Source organism: Chiloscyllium plagiosum, chromosome 3 (genome assembly GCF_004010195.1).
Source record: "Chiloscyllium plagiosum isolate BGI_BamShark_2017 chromosome 3, ASM401019v2, whole genome shotgun sequence".
Classification (NCBI taxonomy): Eukaryota; Metazoa; Chordata; class Chondrichthyes; order Orectolobiformes; family Hemiscylliidae; genus Chiloscyllium; species Chiloscyllium plagiosum.
The window spans coordinates 113,912,189-113,934,202 of record NC_057712.1 but is presented as its reverse complement, the minus strand read 5'-3'; the positions used below and the strand labels follow the sequence as shown (position 1 = coordinate 113,934,202).

General features: G+C 38.9%; 1 protein-coding gene and 1 long non-coding RNA gene across 4 annotated transcripts in view; one reads left to right on the top strand and one right to left on the bottom strand.

Annotated features, from left to right (window-relative positions):
• Positions 1-19,730, top strand: part of LOC122548452 (cyclin-dependent kinase 19-like) — a 134,824-nt gene extending 115,094 nt beyond the window's left edge. For all 3 annotated transcript variants that reach the window (XM_043687144.1, XM_043687146.1, XM_043687147.1), the window contains one exon: positions 15,934-19,730. In XM_043687144.1, coding sequence (XP_043543079.1) covers positions 15,934-16,059 — 126 coding nt within the window. In that variant the 3' untranslated portion in view covers positions 16,060-19,730. The remainder of the gene's footprint in view (positions 1-15,933) is intronic.
• On the bottom strand, positions 846-14,161 carry LOC122548453. The gene is made up of 3 exons (XR_006311241.1): positions 13,911-14,161; positions 13,196-13,244; positions 846-1,160 (listed from the first exon to the last, which is right to left on the bottom strand). It is a non-coding gene; the product is annotated as an uncharacterized LOC122548453 (long non-coding RNA).
• Positions 19,731-22,014: the final 2,284 nt, after the last annotated feature.

Below are 22,014 nucleotides of genomic sequence, written 5' to 3'. Positions count from 1 at the left end.
ATTATTATAAAAGTTAAAGATTTTTAAAAGTACGTAAAGATTCCCCGTTTTAGCTGACTTTCAGACCAAAGTTGACAGAAAGCATGGACCAGATTTTGGTACTTATTTATGACAAGTAATTGAACTCTAGCTACAAGTAAACAGTTATGAACCTTTGACATATAACTCTACTAATTAAAACCCTCATCCCCTTTTAAACGCTTCCTTATATACACACACAGAGACAGGGGAAAAAGTGGATGTTATGAATGGAGGAAATGACTCAGAAGGCAGTTCAGCAATTCCTGTTCACAGGGTTGTGTGATGTTCTTATGATTCTTATGTTGATCACAATATTGCTTCTCAGTCATCCTTCTCTAGATTCTTCTACTGGTTTGTAAGAGGCACAATGAGGCTGATTCACTTCTAAAAGATCTCTGAACTATTAATTAAAAGTCACAATTTATAGCAACTGCTGAAGAAAAGATAAACTGGTTTTATTCAGGCTGAAAGTAATTTTAACTACAGAAAGCAGAAAAAGCTCCTGAGCTGGTGATATCTTCACAGAATTTTGTTCCCACATCAGGCTCTTCAGTGACCTGAGAAACAATCACATAGTTGTTGGCAAGCAGAAGGCCTTTGTCATCAGTAACTGGTCAATAATTCACAGACCAATCAGCCTTCTAGTACTAACCAAAGTTCCATCTCTGCACAACTCTTTGGCTGCAGTTCATGTGCAACCTCACTTTAAGCACTGCTTGATTTAGCAGCTATGTAAACAGTGCTTACTATGAAAATCCAGTTATTTGCCTTCAAAAGATACAGCAATCAGTAGGCTTAAAGCAGTTATTTTTTCGATTCACTCCACAATTAAACATGTAGGAAAATATATAAAGGCACAGTCTTCACAAAACTCTAACCCACTTATAAACTCCTGCATGACGCACATACTAACAGAAACAGGCAGGAAAAAAAATGATGTTATGGACAGTGGGAAAGACTGGAAAGGCAGTTTAGTGGCTCCTCTCCATCAGGTTTGCTGTGACGATCCTTTTTCTGATCAGAACGCTGCTTCTCAGTCTTCCTTATCTGGATACTTCCTCCTGTTTCCAGAAGACACATGGTAATTGGCTCATTTATGGAGGTCTTTCACTTATCAATTAAGTTACAGCATGCAGCCACTGGAAAAGAAATAAAGCTACTTGAGATACTTTTTACTGCAGACACAAGAGACAGTTCCTGCAGTTGCAGAGATCTGATTACTGCTGCCAAAATATTCACACCCCTAAGTTCCCTCAGCTACTTGTTGCCATTCAAAGTTCCATTCACACACATTCTTTGGCTTCTACTACTGCTTGAACAAGTAGCTGTGTAAACAGTACTTACAATGAGTGTCAGGTTAGTTGCTTTTAACAACTACAGCAATCCTTGCTTTTAAAACATTACATATGGACAGGTTGTTTTCCCTTCTGACTAAAGGACAAAATCTCAGAATAAGGAGTGCCCGGACAAGAGAAGGAATCTCTTTTGTTGCAAGGTTGTCAATCTATGGAAATCTTTTATTACAGAGAAGTGGACAGACTGGGTCATTAAGTATATTCAAGGCTGAGTGAGACACATTTTTACTCTGTAAGGAAATCAAAATTTACAGGGGAAAAGAAAGAAAGTGGCGTTATAGGTTATCACATTCAGCCATGATCTCAGTGAGTTTGGTGCAAGCTAAATGGGCTGAATAGAAACATAGAAAATCAGAACATGAGTAGGCCATTCAGCCTTTTGAGCCTGCTCTACTGGTCATTATGGTCATTGATAATCTCCATCTCAAGACTCTGTTCCCACTTTCACCTGTATTCTTAGATCCCTTTAGCCTTAAAACCATATGTCACTCCTTCTTGAAAACATTCAATGTTTTGGCCTCAACAGTTATGTGAGAGAGAATTCCACAGGTTGGCAACTCTCGGTGAAGAAATTTCTCTTCATCGGCTCTAAATGACCGATCCCATGTCCTTAGACTGTGACCCCCTGGTCTGAACTCCCCATTCATCGGGAACAGCACCCAGAGGACCTAACCTGGTTTAAGAATGTATGTTGTGACTAGCAAGTGTAATTAAGCTACATTATGAACTTCACTGCCTTTAATTGGTATAGTATAGCTACTAATGCAGTTGAACCTATGCAAGTAAGGACTTGGGAAGTGTTGCTGAACAAAGAGACATTGAAGTACAGGTTCATAGTTCCTTGAAATTAGAGTTGCAGGAAGATAGGATAGTGAGGAAGGTGTTTGGTATGCTTACCTTTATTGGTCAGTGTATTGAGTATAGAGTTGGAGGTCCTGTTGTGGCTGTACAGGACATTGGTTAGGCCACTTTTGGAATACTAAATGCAATTCTGTCTTCCTGCTATCGGAAGGATGTTGTGAAACTTAAAAGGGTTCAGAAAAGATTTACAAGGATGTTGCCGAGGTTGGAGGACTTGAGCTATAGGGAAAGACTGAATAGGCTATGGTTATTTTCTCTGGAGCATTGGAGGCTAAGGGGTGACTTTATAGAGGTTTATAAAATCATGAGGGGCATGGGTAGAGTGAAAATACAAGGTTTTTTTTACCCCAGGGTAGGAGAGTCCAAAACCAGAAGGCATAGGTTGAAGGTGAGAGGAGAAAGATTTAAAAGGGACCTAAGGGACAACGTTTTCATGCAGAGGGTGGTATGGAATGAGCTGCCAGAGGAAGTGGTGGAAGCTGGTACAATTATAACGTTTAAAAGGCATCTGGATGGGTATATGAATAGGAAGGGTTTAGAGGGATATGGACCAAATGTTAGCAAATGGGACTAGATTAGGATATCTGGTTGGCATGGATGACTTGGACCGAATGGTCTGCTTCCGTGCTGTATAGCTCAATGATTCTGCGTCTCTAAGATTGTTGTGAAGATGTTCCCTAGTTGTGAAGTCACATGTAACAGTAGACACTTTACCTATGCTTTACAAATACAGTCTAGTTGATGACGGTGTATATTCTCTGCATTGTGATAAATTCAGATGATTGTTGGGAAGTACAGTTTGTCATATAGCACTGGCCTGAAGTTCACACATGACATTGCTCAATTGTGTGGCTGACATAATATGTTCTTTTGCAATGGTGGCAGCATTCCTTTTGTGGGAATGCCACTTAGGTCACCACATATGGTAGCAGTGTGAGTTGTTTGGAGATTCTTCTCCATAAAGAGGTTCATTTTCTATCTGAAGTTTATGGATTTTTGATCACCAAAGATACAATGGAATAGAGAAAAAGTTAAGGTTGTCAGTTAACTGTCATTAACTAGTGAACCAATTTAAGGAGCTAATGCCTACTTTTTGTTCTGGCATGTGCCATATAAACTAAGGGAGGAGATAAAGATTTAAGATACTCTTGTCATAAAACAGCAAGGCAATCATTCATAATGTGCCACTGACAACAGTTTGGAAGCATACTGTGCTATCCAGGATATATAGTCTACTTATTCAGTAACTGTCTGAAAAGAGAGGTAAAGAAAATAAGTCAATAGCACAGCTACCAACAACACTTACTCGACATAAAATTAAGATTGGTGGCCGACAAGCTCAGTACCTACTCATTGTCTGGATGATACCATTTGGTGGTCAAACTGACAAACCTCCCCAAAAATTCACTTTTACAGTGAGTCATGTTGGGTACAATATTGAAGAAGACATCAGTATGTCAGCAGAGAACAACACTGACAGTGACCTGTGTTCCATGGATCGGGGGGTGGAGGGGATCCACAGAACTTGCCAGTGGCCCATCACAGACGGTTGGAGCTGCCAAGCATGTGCTAAAGTAACCCTGTGGATTTGAGGTGAGGGGGAAAGTGTGATTGCAACTGGGAGGAGACCAGCAGCCATTGAACTGGGTGGGAAGCGGAGAGTAGATGTGGGGCACGCAGAGGCTGACAAGCTCAGCATTGGTCTATCAGTTCCTGCAGGCAGTCTCTCAGCTCATGCTGGTGTAAAGGTTTGTTGTCTAGTTCCTCAATGTTTGGTTTCTTATATTTTCCATTTTATCTTCATGACCTAGACTTTGCTGTACAGGGCGTATTTTCAAGGTTTGTAGACGGTCCAGCTTTGAAGCATGGTAATCTATAAAGAGGATAGTGTAGAATTTCAAAAGGAATGGGTGGACAAATAGCGTAAGACATTCAATGTGGAGAAATGTGAAGTGGTTCGTTTTTATGAGAAGAGCATGGACAGATAACTTAAAGAAGGGCCAAATTCTAAAGGAGTGCGGGAGGAGAGGTATTTTGGTTTACATGGGCGTAAATTATTGAGGGTAGTATAACAGGTTGAAACATTGGTTAATAAACCATACAGAATCTTTGGCTTTACTAATTAAGGGCGTAGATACACGATCAAGGAGATTATATTGAATTCATTTGGACATTAAATCAGTTTTCAGCTGGATAATTGTACCCAGGTCTAAATACCACACTCTAGGAAGGATGTAATTGCATTAGAGACAGTGTAGAACATAAGAACCAGGAGCTGATCTTTTCATGGCCTCAGCTCCACTTAGCCGCCCTCTCACTTATCCCTTAATTCCTTTATTGTTCAGAATAGTTCACTGGGCAAGGAAGTCCATAGATTTACAACCCTCTGGGTGAAGAAGCTCCTCAATCCAGTCCTAAATCTGCTCCCTCTAATCTTGAGGCTATGCCCTCTTGTCCTAGTTTCACCTACCTGTGGAAACATCCTCTCTACTTCTACCTTATTTATTCCCTTCATAATTTTATGTTTCTATAAGATTCCCACCCTTATTCTTCTACATTCCAATGAATATATTCCAAGTCTACTCAGTCTCTCCTCATAAGCCAATCCCCTAAATTCTGGAATCAACCTAGTGAACCTCCTCTGCACCTCCTCCAGTGCCAGTATATCCTTTCTCAAGTAAGGACGCCAAAACTGCACACAGTAATCCAGGTGTGGCCTCACCAGCACCTTGTACAGTTGCAACATAACCTCCCTGCTTTTAAACTCTATCCCTTTAGCAATGAAGGATAAAATTCCATTTGCCTTCCTAATTACCTGTTGTACCTGCAGAAGGGCTTATGCCCGAAACGTCAATTCTCCTGCTCCTCAGATGCTGCCTGGCCTGCTGTGTTTTTCCAGCACCACATTTTTCAACTCTGGTCTCCAGCATCTGCAGTCCTCACTTTCCCCCTGTTGTACCTGCAGACCAACCTTCCATGATTCATGCACAAGGACACCCAGGTACCTCTGCACAGCAGCATGCTGCAACTTTTTACCATTCAAGTAATAATCCTTTTTACTGTTACTCCTACCAAAATAGATGACTTTACATTTATGAACATTGTATTCCATCTGCCAGACCTTTACCCATTCACTTAAACTATTTATGTCCCTCTGCAAAGTTTCCCAGTCCTCTGCACTCTTTGCTCTGCCACTCACCTTAGTGTCATCTGCAAACTTTGACACATGACGCAGGGTCTCAAACTCCAAATCACATATATAAAATGTGAATAATTGCAGTCCCAACACTGATCCCTGAGGCACACCACTAGTTACTGATTGCCAACCAGAACAGCATTCATTTATCCCCACTCTTTGCTTCCTGTTAGTCAACCAATCCTCTATCCATGCTAATACTTTACCCGTAACGCTATGCATCTTCATCTTATGCAGCAGCCTCTAGCGTGGCACCTTGTCGAATGTCTTTGGGAATCTAGGTACACCACCTCTACTGGGTTCCCGTTGTCCACCTTGCTTGTAATTTCTTCATAGAATTCCAAAAGATTAGCTAAGCATGACCTGCCCTTCATGAACCCATGCTGCATCTGCCCAGTGGGACAATTTCTATCTAGATGCCTTATTATTTGTTCCTTGATAATAGACTAAAGCATCTTCCCACTACAGAGGTTAAGCTAACCAGTCTATAATTCACCACCTTTTGTGTACCTCCCTTTTTAAGCAGTGGCGTAACATTTGCTGTTTTCCAATCTGCTGGAACTGCCTCAGAGTCCAGCAAATTTTAGAAAATTAGCACAAGTGCACTTGCTATTTCTCCCACCATTTCTTTTAGTACTCTGTGTGATTCCAGTGAAAAAGTATTTCAGCTAAGACAATAGCTTGGAGAAATTAGGACTGTTTTCCTTGAAGAAAAGTTGACTAAGAAGATTTGATAGAAGCATTCAAAATTCATTTTACAGAGCATATAGGAAGGAATTTGCCATTCATGAACACATTGAGAATAAGAGGGCACAGATTTAAATTCATTAAAAGACACAAAAGTGACGAGGTAAAATCCTTTCATGGAGTGAATATTTAAGGTCTGGAATGGACTGCCTGCAAATATGCTGGAGGCAAGTTCAATTGAAGCATTCAAAACAGCAATCATACTATTGTCTACAAAAAAAGAATGTGCAGGAATTGGGCAAGAAGGCACACCAAGTATATTATGGTAAAATATGAAATCATTCACTCTGCTCAAAAGATGGGAAAGCAGAATATTTTTTTAAAGGTGAAAGACCAGTAATTTTGTTAACTGGAGTGATTTAGTGTCCTTGTACTCGATCATACAAATTGAAGGCCATAAGGCCATAGGATGAAGGAACAGAAATAAGCCATTCCGCCCATTGGGTCTGCTATACCTTTCAGTGAGATCACAGCTGATCTGATTATCCTCAACTCCACTTTCCTGCCTTTCCCCATCACCCTTGATTCCTTTAATGATTAGAATGGATTGCCTTCTGAGTGAAGCAATTTCTCCTCAAATCTTTAAATATGCAACCTCTTATTGTGGTGTCTGGGCATAGACTCTTTCACAAATGTTTCCACACCCACCTTGTCAAGTCTCCTGAGACTCTCACATATTTCAGTAAGTTCTCCTCCCATTCATCTGAACTCCAATGAATACAGGCCCAACCCTTGCAACCTCTACTTCTGTAACAGACTCTCCATATGTGGAATCGACCTAATGGTTCTTCTCTGAACTGCTCCAAATTTCTTAGAGAAGGGGACTAAAATTGTTCACTGTGTTCCAGTTGTGGTATGACTGATGCCTTGTGGGAATTTAGCAAGACCTTCTTAAATTTATACTCTATTCCCTTTGAATAAAGGCCATCTTACCATTTGCTTTCCTTATTATCTACTGAAGTTGGATGCTAGCTTTTTGTCATTTAGTTACAACAATTCCCAAATCCCTGTGCATTGTAGCTTTCTGCAGTCTTTCTCCATTTAAATAATATTCTGCTCCTCGGTTCTTCTGTATAAGCTCACATTTTCCCACATTATATTCCATCTCCCAGGTCTTTTGCCCAATCCTTGAATCTGTCCCTATCCCTCTGCAGACTCTGTGTCATCCTTAGCATTTGCCTTCTCATACACTTGTTTTCTCACATATTCTTGTGTCATTTGCACACTTGGCTATTTTACATTCATGTTCCTCATCCAAGTCATTAATTTATATTGTAAATAATTGTAGTTCCAGCACTGATCCCTGTAGCACTCAGAGGATGGTTATTGTATTTATTTCCTCTCCTCCTTTTGCCTCTGATTATCTAGTATGGTTTTGAATGCTATGAAAGTCTTCTACTAGTTTCTCTGCTAGTTTCTGGTTCTCCATTGCTATTCCCCCTACCCTTGATTTCTAAGGGGTCTCTGTTAACTTTGCTCTTTCTCTTCTTGTATATTTTAAGAAGTTCTCACTGTTCATCTTGGAAGTTTACCCTCAAAACTTATCCTCTCCCTCTCTTTACTTCGGCTGTCTTTACTTTAACTTTCTTAATCATCTGGCTTACCACTAATCTTTTCTATATTATTTGTTTTTTTCTTTCAATTTGATGATATGTTTAAATTCTCTGATTAACAACGATTGGCTTATCGCCTTCATAGAATTCCCCTTTTCACGTATCTTTTCTGTCAGCCATGAGCTGTTCTCTTAAACATTTTCTGATCCAAGATCATTATTTATTCCAAACAGTGCTGGCAATGTTACTTCATTGACCTTTTCTTTCTGCCTATTCTTTCTAAATACCCCTGAATGTTTAGTTCCCAGCTTGTAACCTTGTAACCATGTCTCCTAATGGCTATAAGTTCCAACCCATTAACCTGTAATTATGCTGTTAATTCATTTATTTTGTTCTGAATACTACATGCATTAAAGAGGCATGAATTGTGCATTTTTACAATTTCACCCCCTTGACCTTATTTTCTGCTGTTTTTCTATGTTTGTATATTCTGTCCCTTCCTGTCTGACTCTGGGTATGATTATCCAAAGCTCTGCCCTGTAAAGTTGTCATATCCTCTTGCTTTGTAAGCCGAGACTGCCCATTTCCCAACAACCCCCCCCACCTCTCACCCAATAGATCAAGGCGAATGATGATTATTCTTTATTGAAAGTAGGTTGCAGCATAAGAATAGGAAACTCTTGGTGCTATTACGTAGGAGTTTAGTGAGACCATGCCCTGAGTATTGTGCAAGTTTTAGGTTCCTTATATAAGGAATGTTATGTACCTATCTTATTGAGGGAATGCAAAACAAATTTGCGAGATGGTGAGATAGATAATAGACTTGTTCTATTGTAATGAGACTATGGCTTTAAGAGGTGTATTTTGGCCTTTTTTTAATGAAAAAAGGTTAAGATAGAGGTAGTGATTGGCCTGCTCAAAGGCAATAAACAGCTTGTGAGGCCTTGAGATTTTTCTTTTAAAATCAGACCAATAGAAAACAGTCTGAATGGGTGATGTCAAGCTCCCACAGAGCCAGGATTTTTAGTTTTGACTTTCTGCTGTTCCTGGGATATTGAAGCTGGATGTGAAAGCTCTTACTCCTCTCTCTGTTTCAGCTAAAAGCTGGGGTTCTGTTCCTGCTGCTAGAATAGCATGGGAGACAATCTATTTTACTGAATTTGTCTTTGCAAAGGGTGTGTTTATGTGATGTTACTATATTGGAACAGTTAATTAGTAGCAAGTAGCTAATATATATATATTATTTTGTTAAGCATTTCAATAGAGTTACAATTAAGTTAATTTTCTTTTGTTTTTCGTTTGCCTGTGTTTTAAGTGTAATGTAAAAGTAGTGTGTTTTGCTTTGACCAATCGAATTGTATCTGGAATGCAATACTTTACACTTACCTTTATAGAAGAAAATGTTAGGGTCTAGTCTATATTTTGAGAGGGGTTTGGTCTGGTCCATAATAATATAAGGAGAAATTAAGAGGAATGGGCATATATTTTGTGGAGTTTAGAAAAAAGTTGAACTGATTGAAATGTACAAAATTCTTTGAGGGCTTGATGATGCAAATGCTGAGAGACTGGTGAAGATGAATGAAATAGGAGCAACAGAGAACATTCAACCCATTGAACCTGCTGTACCATTCAATCAAATCATGAATATGAACAGATCCTATTGTAGCTTCCACTGTATGTAACCACTTTCATCCTCTAACCTTGACTCCCGCGTAGATCAAAAATCTATTTTAAATCAGTTTTCAAATATTCAACTGCTACCTGTCCTCAGAGGAAAGATAATTCCAAAGCTTAATGATCTTTGAAAGAGGAAATTCTTCCTCAACTTGATGTTAAACTGTATTAAACTGAATCTCCCTAGTTCTAGATTCACCCACAGGAGTTCTCCCCATGTGGTTAACCCTTCTCCATAAAACAATCCCTTCATCTCGTCAATTAGCCTTTTCTGAACAGTTTTCAATCCTCTATCTAAGAAGACCAAACTGTACACAGTGCTATAGATGTGGCTTCATCATTATCCTGTTGTAGTACGATTTCCCTGGTTTTATACTATATTTCCCTCACAACAAAAGCTAACATTCCATTTTTGTATTCTTAATTACTTGTAGCACCTGCATACTGACTTCTGGTGATTCATGTTCGGAAGGATGTTGTGAAACTTGAAAGTGTTCAGATAAGATTTACAAGGATGTTGCCAGGTTTGGAAAGTTAAAAATTACACAACACCAGGTTATAGTCCAACAGGTTTAATTGGAAGCACACTAGCTTTCGGAGCGACGCTCCTTCATCAGGTGATTGTGATGAAGGAGCATCGCTCCGAAAGCTAGTGTGCTTCCAATTAAACCTGTTGGACTATGACCTGGTGTTGTGTGATTTTTAACTTTGTACACCCCAGTCCAACACCGGCATCTCCGAGCCAGGTTTGGAGAATTTGAGCTTTAGGGAAAGGCTGACTAGGCTGGGGCTGCTTTCCCTGGAGCATCAGAGGCTGAGAGGTGACCTTAAAATCATTAGGGCATGGATAGGGTAAATGGACAAGGTCTTTTCCCTGGGGTGGGGGGGGAGTCCAGAACTTGAGGGCATAGGTTTAGGGTGAGAAGGGAAAGATTTAAAAGGGACCTAAGGGGCAACTTCTTCACAAAGAGGGTGGGGCACAGAGAGAATGGAATGAGCTGCCAGAGGAAGTGGTGGAGGCTGATACAATTACAACATGTAAAAGGCATCTGGATGGGTATATAAATAGGAAGGGCTTAGAGAGATATTGCCAAGTACTGGCAAACAGGACTACATTTGGTTAGAATATCTGGTCGGCATGGATGAATTGAACCAAAGGGTCTGTTTCCGTGCTGTGTATCTTAATGACTTTATGACACAGTGATCCCTCTATTATAAGACCAAAAGAATATAAGATGTTAGAGCATTAGGTAATCTGGCCTATTGAGTCTACTCCATCATTCAATCACGGCTGATATGTTTCTCATTCCCATTCTCCTACCTTCTCTCCATACCCTTTGATCCCCTTACTAATCAAGAATTTATCAATATCTAAAATGACTTGGCCTCCACAGCCCTCTGTGGCAACAAGTTCCACAGAATGACCACCTGGCTGAAGAGATTTCTTCTCATCTGTGTTCTAAAGGGTTGTCTCTTCACTCTGAGGCTGTGTCCTCAGGTCCTAGTCTCTCCTACCAGTGGAAGCATATTGTCCATGCCCACTGTATCCAGGCTTCTGAGTATTCTGTTAGATTCAATGAAATCCCCCTTATCATTATAAACTGCACTGAGTTCAGACCCAGAATGATTCTGTGCATGAAGGGTTTATCATATGAGGAGTGATTGAGGACTCTAGCTTTGTACTTGATGGAGTTTAGAGGCACTACCATCAACATAGGACACCTAGCACATCCTTCCTTAGATATGGGGCCCAGAACTGCTCACAGTATTCCAGAAGTGGGATATTGCAGGATATTCCAATCTCTTTCAATTTAAATGATATTCTGATTTCCTACTCATCCTGTCAAATTTTTCCACATTATAATCAATCTGCCAATGTTTCCCCTTTTGTTATACATTCAAGTCAAGATCAATAGCCTTTTGTACACTGGGAATGTAGGATTTGTGGATGGGTTGGGAAGTAAGGTTGATGTAGAAATTCGACCATGATCTGATTAAAGAGCAGGAAATTGGGGATTGAAGGGACACAAGGCCTGCACCAACTCCAATGTTCTTCATCTCAAATCTAGATTTGTAAGGCATAAAGAAATATCAACAGTATTTTAAAATAAGTTACAGTGGCTTTAGCAATACTTAAAAGTTAATCATTAAACCCCTTCTCTCTCTCTCTCTCTCTCTCTCTCTCTCACACCCCTATCCCACATGCCACTAGTTTAAAACCCAAAATGAATGATATTAAAACATAAAAATCACACAAGCCTGTGTATTTCAGTAGCTGGCGGGGGTCAATTAGTTTGTTGCCTCCACCATTCAGAAGGATTTAATCAGAACGGTCAAAGGGAGAGCTGGCTGACTAGTCCACTGGCAAAGGGGAGCATTGTCAATGCCAGTTGTTATGTATGTGCCACTTCCTCTTTCTTACTTTTTCCCATTTTGCTTGCAACTACAATTAAGATTAAATGTTCTGGCAAAGTGCATTGGAGAAATGTGCAATCATATGGCGGGGGATGCGTATTAGTGGTGAAACCTCCATCAGCTGACAATGCTGCGGCGTGGATAAGTTATAATGGAGCTTCTTGGTCACACATGCAAGTTCTGCAGTATGGCCACAATTTTCGTAACCAACTTCACTGCCACTAATATAAGACTTGAGATCACAAAAGTGGCACAAATTGTTTTTAAAAATTAATATTCACTTGTAACCATTGCACATTCCATTAGTTTCACTGCATGCATGCAACATTGCTTATTGATGCCAGTTTAGTCAGAGAGCAAAATATACTGGCACACCTCGTGTTTGACATGCATTCATAGTAATCAGAAGTTAGGCATATTTTCATTATTGTGTAGAAAATTGAGTTTCCTTATCCGATCCATGATGCAGATCCTTCCCACTGCATCTTGCCATAACCCTGACCCCACCCTCTGTCTTACCTGAGTCCATCTTCCATCTGCCCCACAGTCCCACTTAAACATGTCATTACCACTGACTTGCTATTGCTGGTCCAAAAACTCCATGCAATTTGTCATTCTTCTACTCAGCTTTCATATGGTGTTGAATTAAACACAGAAAATTACTAACCTTACACGCAGAGCTGGCTGGTCCATGCCACCTTTAAACAAATGGGAACTGGATTCCATGCGAGTCTTATATGCCACTGACTTTATCATGAAAATGGGACAGAATTGTGAACTGTAGCAGTTCAACACTACCTTCTCAAGGGCAAACAGGGACTGACAATAAATGATGGCCCAGCCAGTGATGTCCATGTCCCACGATTGAATAAAAGAAATTAAATGGTTTACGTGGTATGAAAAGGTATTTATTGAAAGTAAGACCCTTGAGACATTGCAAACAGGTTGCCAACTTTATCGCTGTAACTCAACTCTCTGACAGGAAAGCAAGAACTCATGTTTTTTCTAATTAGATCATCCTGCACCCCCCAATCCCCCCTCTTGCTAGCTGTATACAATTTTTCCAGAGCTTGATAGTGCTTTACAAAATGGAGTTGTTAACCTAAAAGTCCAAATGGCATCCTATAAACAGCAGCTAGATCTATCTCTGGGATTAGTGTGCAAAGGAAACAGTTCTAAAATGCCTGCCAGTCTGCTGTATACAATCGTGCTACCCTGCCATATATAAACCTACAAGATTTAATACTGCTGTGACATCCTGCCATGATGTAGTCTCCAATGGATTTCAGGACTTGAAACAGTAGAGGACCATGTACACTGTTGGGAAAATTTCATAGTAATACCAGAGTATGGTGCAGTTGTCTTTGTAATACCTTAATTAGCTGCAGCCATTGATGGGTTGGTAGCAGTTGCTGCTTGGACCTGCTTCCAGGAAAAATACAAAGAGGTGAGAGTAAGCTAGAAAGTCAAACTGACACACTTTGTTCAGAATTCAGATACTCCCTGCCATCAAAGTTGCCTTGATTTGTCTGAGAAAATTGTGTCCTTAATGAAGAGGAGCTTCCCAACTTCATTCACTGATGTAATAACATGGTAATGGACACCAGATTCTGAAGTTCCCATCACTAAGCCTTTCTTATAAATTCTGTTTGGTCCCAAAATAGATTGCTACAGTGCTCCAATTTTACAAGTGCAATTATAGTTCTTTTATAAAGATATAACATTTGATGATCCAGCCTATGATCAGATCTTTGAAATTGCTTTCAAGCTTCTCTGTTATGTTTTAGTTTCTGTTATTTTAATGTTAAGAAACAAATCTGGTTCCACAAGCCCTTTATTTACCTTAAGATTCATTTTGCGTTGGCAGTTTTGTATTTTACTGATAGTTTAAGGTGTTCAGCTGTTGAAAACACACGGTAGCAGTGTCATTAGGAGCAGATATTAACCACCAAAAGCGGACCAAAATGCTTTACTTATGAATTCGCCAGTCACTGTCTATATATAAAACACTACCAAATTGCCAGATTTCCAATTTTTTAAAGAAAGATTCGTTTGTATATTTAAAGAAAGAATATACAACATTCTCACCTACATCTTGGTTGAAACTTGTTTCAGTCCATTTGTTTTTGCTATGCAATGACTAATATTTCTCAGAAAACAGCTGATCTGGTTGCACAAATTCTTTTGACAGGCAGTGAATATTTTTGTGAAGAATCTAAAGTTCATCACTTAACTAATCCACCTCACACATCAGTGGGTTGTTCATATTCCATAGTTCCAGGGTGAAGTATACTTCTGCTGTTGCAGGAAATTGATCTGCTGATATCTAATTACAACACAGAAACATGCCATTCAGCTGAACCAGTCCATGCCATTTGAAGGTACACCACTGAGAACTTCCCTGCTATAGAAAATTGAGGAACCTAATTGTTCAGAATTTCCTTTCTTCTTACATAGAGAAGAAGCCACAGAGGCAATCTGAATTATTGCGTAACAGTAAATATGTTTGCAATGCATTTCCCAGTACTGTACTTAGTTATGGTTGTGCAAAGGAATGGACTGCTGAATGAACCTAGCAATAAATAACAAATGGATTTTACTTTAATCCTTAGCATACTGAATAATAAATGATTGATGCTGCCTCAGCCTCCCTGTCCCTGCAAGCATTGTGCCCTGACATTGAAAATATTGTGGGTTCTTCTCTCCTGCTGAATATGGAAATACTGTCATATTCCAGTAACCCAAAAGGGTCCCATCATCAGCTGTCACAATGTTATAAAATATGAACTTTTATTTATTTTTAATATGAACTTTTTAATTCCATTGTATGATTTAATATCTGGAACCTTAATGGATTAAAGTGGTTTTAAAAAGGGACTAAAAACAATTACTTCATATGGCCACAGGAATTACCTGACCACCAGAGTGTCGTGGTTCCAAGAACCAAATGTGGGTTAGACAATGTATGATTAACATTTTCTCCAAAGGCAATTAAACCAGTGAGTAAGACACCTGCTCCTCTTAATGCCACGAGGTATGAAAAGATCCACAGCACCTATCTGATTTGCACCATTATGAGAATCTTCACAGGTTGAGGATGAAAATATCACCTACAATTATGAAGTGCACCAACATACAGATTATACAACTGGAAAAGGGCGCTGTCTCTTGCTCTTGCTCTCGCTCTCGTTCTGCTTGTCAACAAGAATAGCCAGTGGAGAAATTTAATACATTGGGCCTGTACGCATTGAAATTTAGAAGAAGGAGAGGTGAGCTTATTGGAACATATAAGACGGGAGGGTTGACAGGGTAGATGTGGAAAGGATGTTTCCCCTTTTGGAGTGTCTTGGGGGGCTGAATATACTGGTTAAGTATGTTCAAGGCTGTGATAGACAGGTTTTTATTCAGTAATTGTATTGAACATTTTAAGAATAAAGACAGGAAAGTGAAGTTGAGGATTATCAGATCAGCCAAGATCTCATTGAATGGCAGAGCAGACTCAATGGCTGAATGGCCTACCTCTGCACTTATATCTTATCATCTGAAGGAATGAAACACCAGAAAGCCAGAGTTTACAAGATGTTGTTCTTTATTCTTGCAATCATCGAAAATCAACTCACTGACCCTAGTCTCAGATTAAAAATGTACACCTCAAGGGACACTCATTATTTTACTTGGAACTAGCAGAGAATATACGCCCACATTTTAATTTTAAAAACCTTGTCAATTTAATTCTTGTTATAAACAATTGGGAAGGTTGAAGGGTGGGTACTGATTCACCATTCCTCACCTGGCCATCAAATAGGATAACTACTCCCCAGCTTGAATCTCGGCCTTCAGCAGAAATGTATAGTTTAAAAATCAAAGCGGGGGAAAAATGTACGTTGTTTAGTTAAAAGCCACTTTTCAACTGAATTTTATTTAATGTGATTATTGATCGATAAATAATTTAAAGTTATTCTAATTGCCACCACTCTTAAAGCTGCAAAAAACATTATTTTCTTGGTTAAGTCTGCAGACAGGGCGAACCTGGGAAACTGATTTTCACTGTAATATTAAACAGTTATGGTGAAGATGGTTGTATTGACATTGTATTTTTGTTTGTTTGCAGCACTCTGGCACACGTCTGGGTTACCAAAGCAATGTACAGGGTTCTTCCCAATCCCAGAACGCTACAGGATATTCATCTTCAACTCAGCAGAGCTCACAGTATTCACACCAGTCCCACAGGTACTGATCAGCACTGCTGACAGAAAGGACTTCAAAGGAAAGCCTTCAGCAATATTATGGTATATGGTTCCAATGAGAGGAACCTAATGAATATGACTGACGCATGTAAAATTTATTGTATTCAGAAATATAAACTGGCATTATTTAGAAAAAAACATTGTTCACATAATAATGTTTTGACTGTCTGGAAGTTTTCAAATACCAATGCCACTGAGAAGGTTCCAGTCAAGGCCATTTCTCTGAAGTTGTGTGTAAATATCTTTTAAATAATTTTAACTCAGCACTTGAGTTTCTGAACTAAAAAGCAGGTGAAATTCATTCACTGTTTTTAGAGCACTTTTTGATGCAGTGACAGGGATTCCTGTTGCCTGTCCTAAAATCTAAATATAGGAATTCTATTTTCTCGACATACAGCTTAAAATATTAATCAGTTAACTCTTCAATCACAAAATAGTATCACGTGGCTCTTTCTAGGTCCTTAAATTTGTACTTATAATTGGTACTCTTTTTGTTTTGCTACATTTATAAATTGCACTGCACAAACAATTTTGAAAGGTTTCTTCAACTGCTCTGTTTAAAAGCTTCAGTTATAACAAATGTTAAATGTAAAAGGTTTTAAAAAATGACTGGCAGCAAATGTGAAAATTCATTCTGTTTTCTTCCACAACGCACAGCACCATATGCACATGAAACCACCTCTTTACTCTGTGTAACCTGCCTGCTGATTGTAACTTAAAATTCCCAACACTGAAAACGAACTTCCATTTGTTTGTGCTCCCAGTGTTGAGCTTCCTGTGTCAGGTCGTACATGCAGAATTTGGGTGGGGGAATGGCGTCAGAAGCTCTGATTGATAGCTGCAATGAATTTCTATCCGTGAGCTACCAGTGAAAAACTGTGGAAGTTGTGACTCGGTTGCACCAACTACATACCTGAGTTGCTAATATGTGCTTTCATTAAGCAAAGCTCTGGACAAGATTTTAACTAACTAAAAACCCAGCTATTTGCAGAGTTAAAATCAGACCCTCCATGACTGGAGCGATAAATTGTAAATATAATTCCATATTTTTACCACTCTTCTTAAAAAAAATGAATCTAGTATTTCTCCCTTATCTTCATAGAAATGTGCCCCATCTCTTTGGGCTTCCAGTTGGCTAGTTTCTCAGGGAATCTCTAGTTTTCACTATTTTTCAGGTTTATTCTCTATAAAACCCTTATGTTTCACAGAGTTTGTTTCAATTCAAGCGGTACAATAGGGACTTCCAATGCTCCAATTGTCTGTCTGTGTCAGAAGTTAATTCTATGTCTAGTTTTGGAAGTGAGGCTATAAATTAATTGAAGTCTTGGGAAGGCACAAAACATGGCTAAAGCCTAAAGCCATCTTCTAAACATGAGATTAGGTTAAATTTCTACTTTTTTTTTGTTGTTGCATATGTAATTCACAATGTGCACAGAGTAAAATGTTTACTTTTTAGAAGTCTCAGGGCTTCTTACTTTGGGGAATATTAATTTTCCTTGCAGTTCTAAATTAGATTCACAGAAATATAGTCACTGCATAGGATGCCCTTTACTATCGGTTTATTGGAAAGCAGGTGCAGAAAAAGATCAGCATCTATATTTATGTTAATTAAATGCTAATAAGATGTCAGTTTGATGAATTGGCAAACTGTCATTTTATCTATTATGTTAGTGCATTATAACATTCAATAATTTCAAAAGTGGAGTCTTCAGACAATAGGTGACTCCTACAGTTCTATTTATGCAGCTATAACATCTTGAACTTAATACATGCACAGATTGCATAAATCAGTGTAATCTTTCTATCTCACTCTCAAGATCCACTTGTGAAGCCACAGGTAATGGGCATACATTAACTTGATTTTTGGCTTAATTTAAATACTGCCTAAAAATAGGTTCACAATCATGTAACTAAATCTTCTGAAAGGAAACTAGAATAAATGAGAGCCTGACTAGTTTGAGAATTGTATTCAAGAATTGATCATCTTGAACTGGTGTCCTGTCAATGTTAGGGAGTAATTGATCTCAGCATTCTTTATTATTATTTTCAACAACTAGAATTTTACAAGACAAAATATCCTTAAGAGCTTACTTTTACCTCTATAGAAGACAAAATTGACTTCAAGACTGCAGATAATATTTTATCTGATCACAAGTCCTGTAATTGCATTCATGCATAATTAAGTATTTCAACCATCTTCAACACTTAGTTTTATTTAGTTATCCAAATAACACATAGCTGAACTCACTTCAGTGAAAATGATGAACAGTTAATTAACACTTTGTATCATCAGCCAGCTATATTATTCTGACCCTTGTTGGTTTCTTAGTATAAAATATGTAAAATGGAAGATATACTTTTAAAATAATACTAACAAGTCCTCAAAGTCCAGAAAGTTGATAATAAAATTAGGTGACTGATTACCCAGTGTTTTATGTAATCTTCAGCTTCTGTGCACCATTATCTGTCTTTGGGATTGTTGATCAGGCCTCAGTCGATGAATCTGACAGTGCTACATCCTGGTATTTCTACTACTTGGAACAAACATGGATCTTGGTTGAGAATTTGTGCTGTGGAAGCAATGTAATCAACAGTTTTTATTAACTATTTTGTGGTTTTTTAAAGTAAAACATTGTGAAAAGATTTGCTGATCTTTTCAAAATGTGGTTAGAAACAAGTTCACAAATTAAGAAGCTCCATAACCAAATAAAAATGCTTAATTTTTATTAACCACATTTTAAATTATTTAAAAGTGTATTTCACACTGGTCAGGGAACAGTTTCAAGAAGTGCAGACCAGGGGAAATATTATCTAGGTGCAGTTGGCCAAGCCAAACATTGATATTGTGGTTAAACATTTGTTAGCGTGCAACAGTTAGAAAGTCATGAATTATTTGTCTGGTGCATCATAATCTGTAGTGCAATATTGTGCCTGAATTCTTCAAATTAATTTTGCTAATATCGTCAAATATTTACATTATTCTGCACAATGTCTTTCCTGCTTGTAGAATACTCTTTAAAACCAATCACCGCTGTCTCAACAGTGCCTGTAAGTTGTTAAACTCCTGTGGTTCTGAATGGTTATTACAACTGGAAATGTTAGCTGTGTTTCTCTCCCCAGATACTGAGCTGTTCAGCATTTCCAGTATTTTTCTTTCTTGCTGAATTTTCAGAAGAACAATTTGAAGCAGAAAACCCATTAGTTCCTTCAAATGATCTCAATTTTAGCAAATAGTTTTCAACTTCACCATGTTATTTCCTTTTACTCATTTTAATCTTTGGGATATAGGTGATCCTGATGAGGTCAGCATCTGTTGTCCATCCCCCTTAAACTGAGTTGCTTGCAATTTCAGAGGTCAGTAAAGAGTCAACTGCGTTTCTGTGTCTGGAGGCAGCTAAAGGACAGATCAGGTAGGAAAAGCAGATTTCCTTCTCAGATGGATTTTGTGACAATCAGTGTTGATTTCATGGTAATTTCAAGGCTAGGTGGTATGCCCGCCCCCCCCCCCCCGTGAATTAGGCGACAGGTCAGACCAGGCAGTGCACGGAACATGGCTTTACAAGATATCCCATATTCATTATTATTTTTACTTACAGTGTGGAAACAGGCCCTTCGGCCCAACAAGTCCACACCGCCCCGCCGAAGCGCAACCCACCCATACCCCTACATTTACCCCTTACCTAACACTACGGGCAATTTAGCATGGCCAATTCACCTGACCTGCACATCTTTGGACTGTGGGAGGAAACCGGAGCACCCGGAGGAAACCCACGCAGACACGGGGAGAACGTGCAAACTCCACACAGTCAGTCGCCTGAGGCGGAAATTGAACCCAGGTCTATTCAAACTCACCAAAGAGCAACCATCAAATTATATCCCATGTGTGGCTGTAAATATTAGCATTTCTAATGCAACAAGTCACTTTATCACAGGTTGTCCAATCAATTTTATTTTTAGTTTAGCAGCATTCATTTTTTAAAAAGGCTGCAGATAATTTTGTGCTGGCTATCCATTTTAATATCAAGTTATTTAAAAATATTCAGCTTTCTTAAAATGTACAGTATCCTTCAGGAACATATGCAGGCATGTTCATTAAATTTGTTACTTGGTGGTGCTTAAAGAGTTAACTGATTGCAAACATAGTGGTCCAAATATTGCACTAATAGTCCTAACATTTCAAACTCAATTCTCCAACCCTGCAAAAGCTCCCTTATTGATTGTCTTACAATCACGCAATGTGTGTCATTGAGCATTTCTGCAGTTAGTATAAAACTACAGTGTAGTTTGAACGTAAGTTCTTTTTAGATATAATGCCCCTTGGAATATTAGACTTTAACTACAATAAACCATTTCAGTGAATCAGAAGAACTGGTAAAACTACAAGCAGGGAAAACAGTCTGACCCTGAATTTTCTCAAGTCCCTTTGTAGCTTGTGCAGTGATTTCAGGAGATCCACAGAACAACTTGAGAACCAACATCAATGGCTGTTTATATTATTTGACCAGATGTTCTGGTGGTTGACCATTCAGAGATATTCTGTGAAAAAGGTCTGGCTTCCTGTATAAACCTGTCTTTACCAAGCCATTGTGGTAACATGATGTTATCATTTTTTTAAAAAATACTGTCTCAAGCAGTGAAAGAAATTCTATGAATTTTCATCCCTTAGTTGAATATAAATTCCATGTTTCTTTTTTTACTGTTTCATAAGAGAATAACTATTTTTTAAAAATCTAGTTCTAACATTTAAAAAGATGAGGTGAAGGAATAGGCTACATCCATGGTACACAATTTTTAAAAAAAGATTTGGACCATCGCAATGAATAATGATGAGCCTTATCACTACTTGTTTTTGTTTGGAGAAAAAAGCAATACATTTATCAGCATTTAAGATTGATTCCATCCCTTGGATGTTAGTGGTTGGCTTCACCCCATATTGCAAGAAAGCTAAATTAACATTAGAATGAAATATATTGCTTTTTCCATTAGGAAGTGATTACAGTTCATTGTGTTCGGATATATCTGGCTCTGAGCTCCACGACTGGAATCAGCATTGAGGCTGGATAGGAACAGGGTTGAATGTTGGTGCAATTAGGGGACATTCTTCGGTGGGTTGTGACCCTGAAAGCAGTTTAGAGTCCAGAAAATAGATATACTCAAAGGCTGCCCTATCACACAGAGGGAGTGTAGAAGTAATGTCAGATCAAAGTGGAGCTAAGTAAGTTTCACAGAACATAGACCATAGAACAGTACAGCACAGAACAGGCCCTTCAGCCCACTATGTTGTGCCGACCATTGATCCTCATGTATGCACCCTCAAATTTCTATGACCATATGCATGTCCAGCAGTCTCTTAAATGTCCCCAATGACCTTGCTTCCACAACTGCTGCTGGCAATGCATTCCATGCTCTCACAACTCTCTGTGTAAAGAACCCGTCTCTGACATCCCTTCTATACTTTCCTCCAACCAGCTTAAACTATGACCCCTCGTGTTAGCTATTTCTGCCCTGGTAAATATTCTCTGGCTATCAACTCTATCTATGCCTCTCATTATCTTGTATATCTCAATTAGGTCCCCTCTCCTCCTCCTTTTCTCCAATGAAAAAAGTCCGAGCTCAGTCAACCTCTTTTCATAAGATAAGCCCTTCAGTCCAGGCAGCATCCTGGTAAACCTCCTCTGAACGCTCTCCAAAGCATCCACACCTTTCCTATAATAGGGCAACCAGAGCTGGACGCAGTATTCCAAGTGCGGTCTAACCAAAGTTTTATGGAGCTGCAACAAGATCTCACGACTCTTAAACTCAATCCCCCTGTTAATGAAAGCCAAAACACCGTATGCTTTCTTAACAACCCTGTCCACTTGGGTGGCCATTTTAAGGGATCTGTGTACCTGCACACCAAGATCCCTCTGTTCCTCCACACTGCCAAAAATCCTATCCTTAATCCT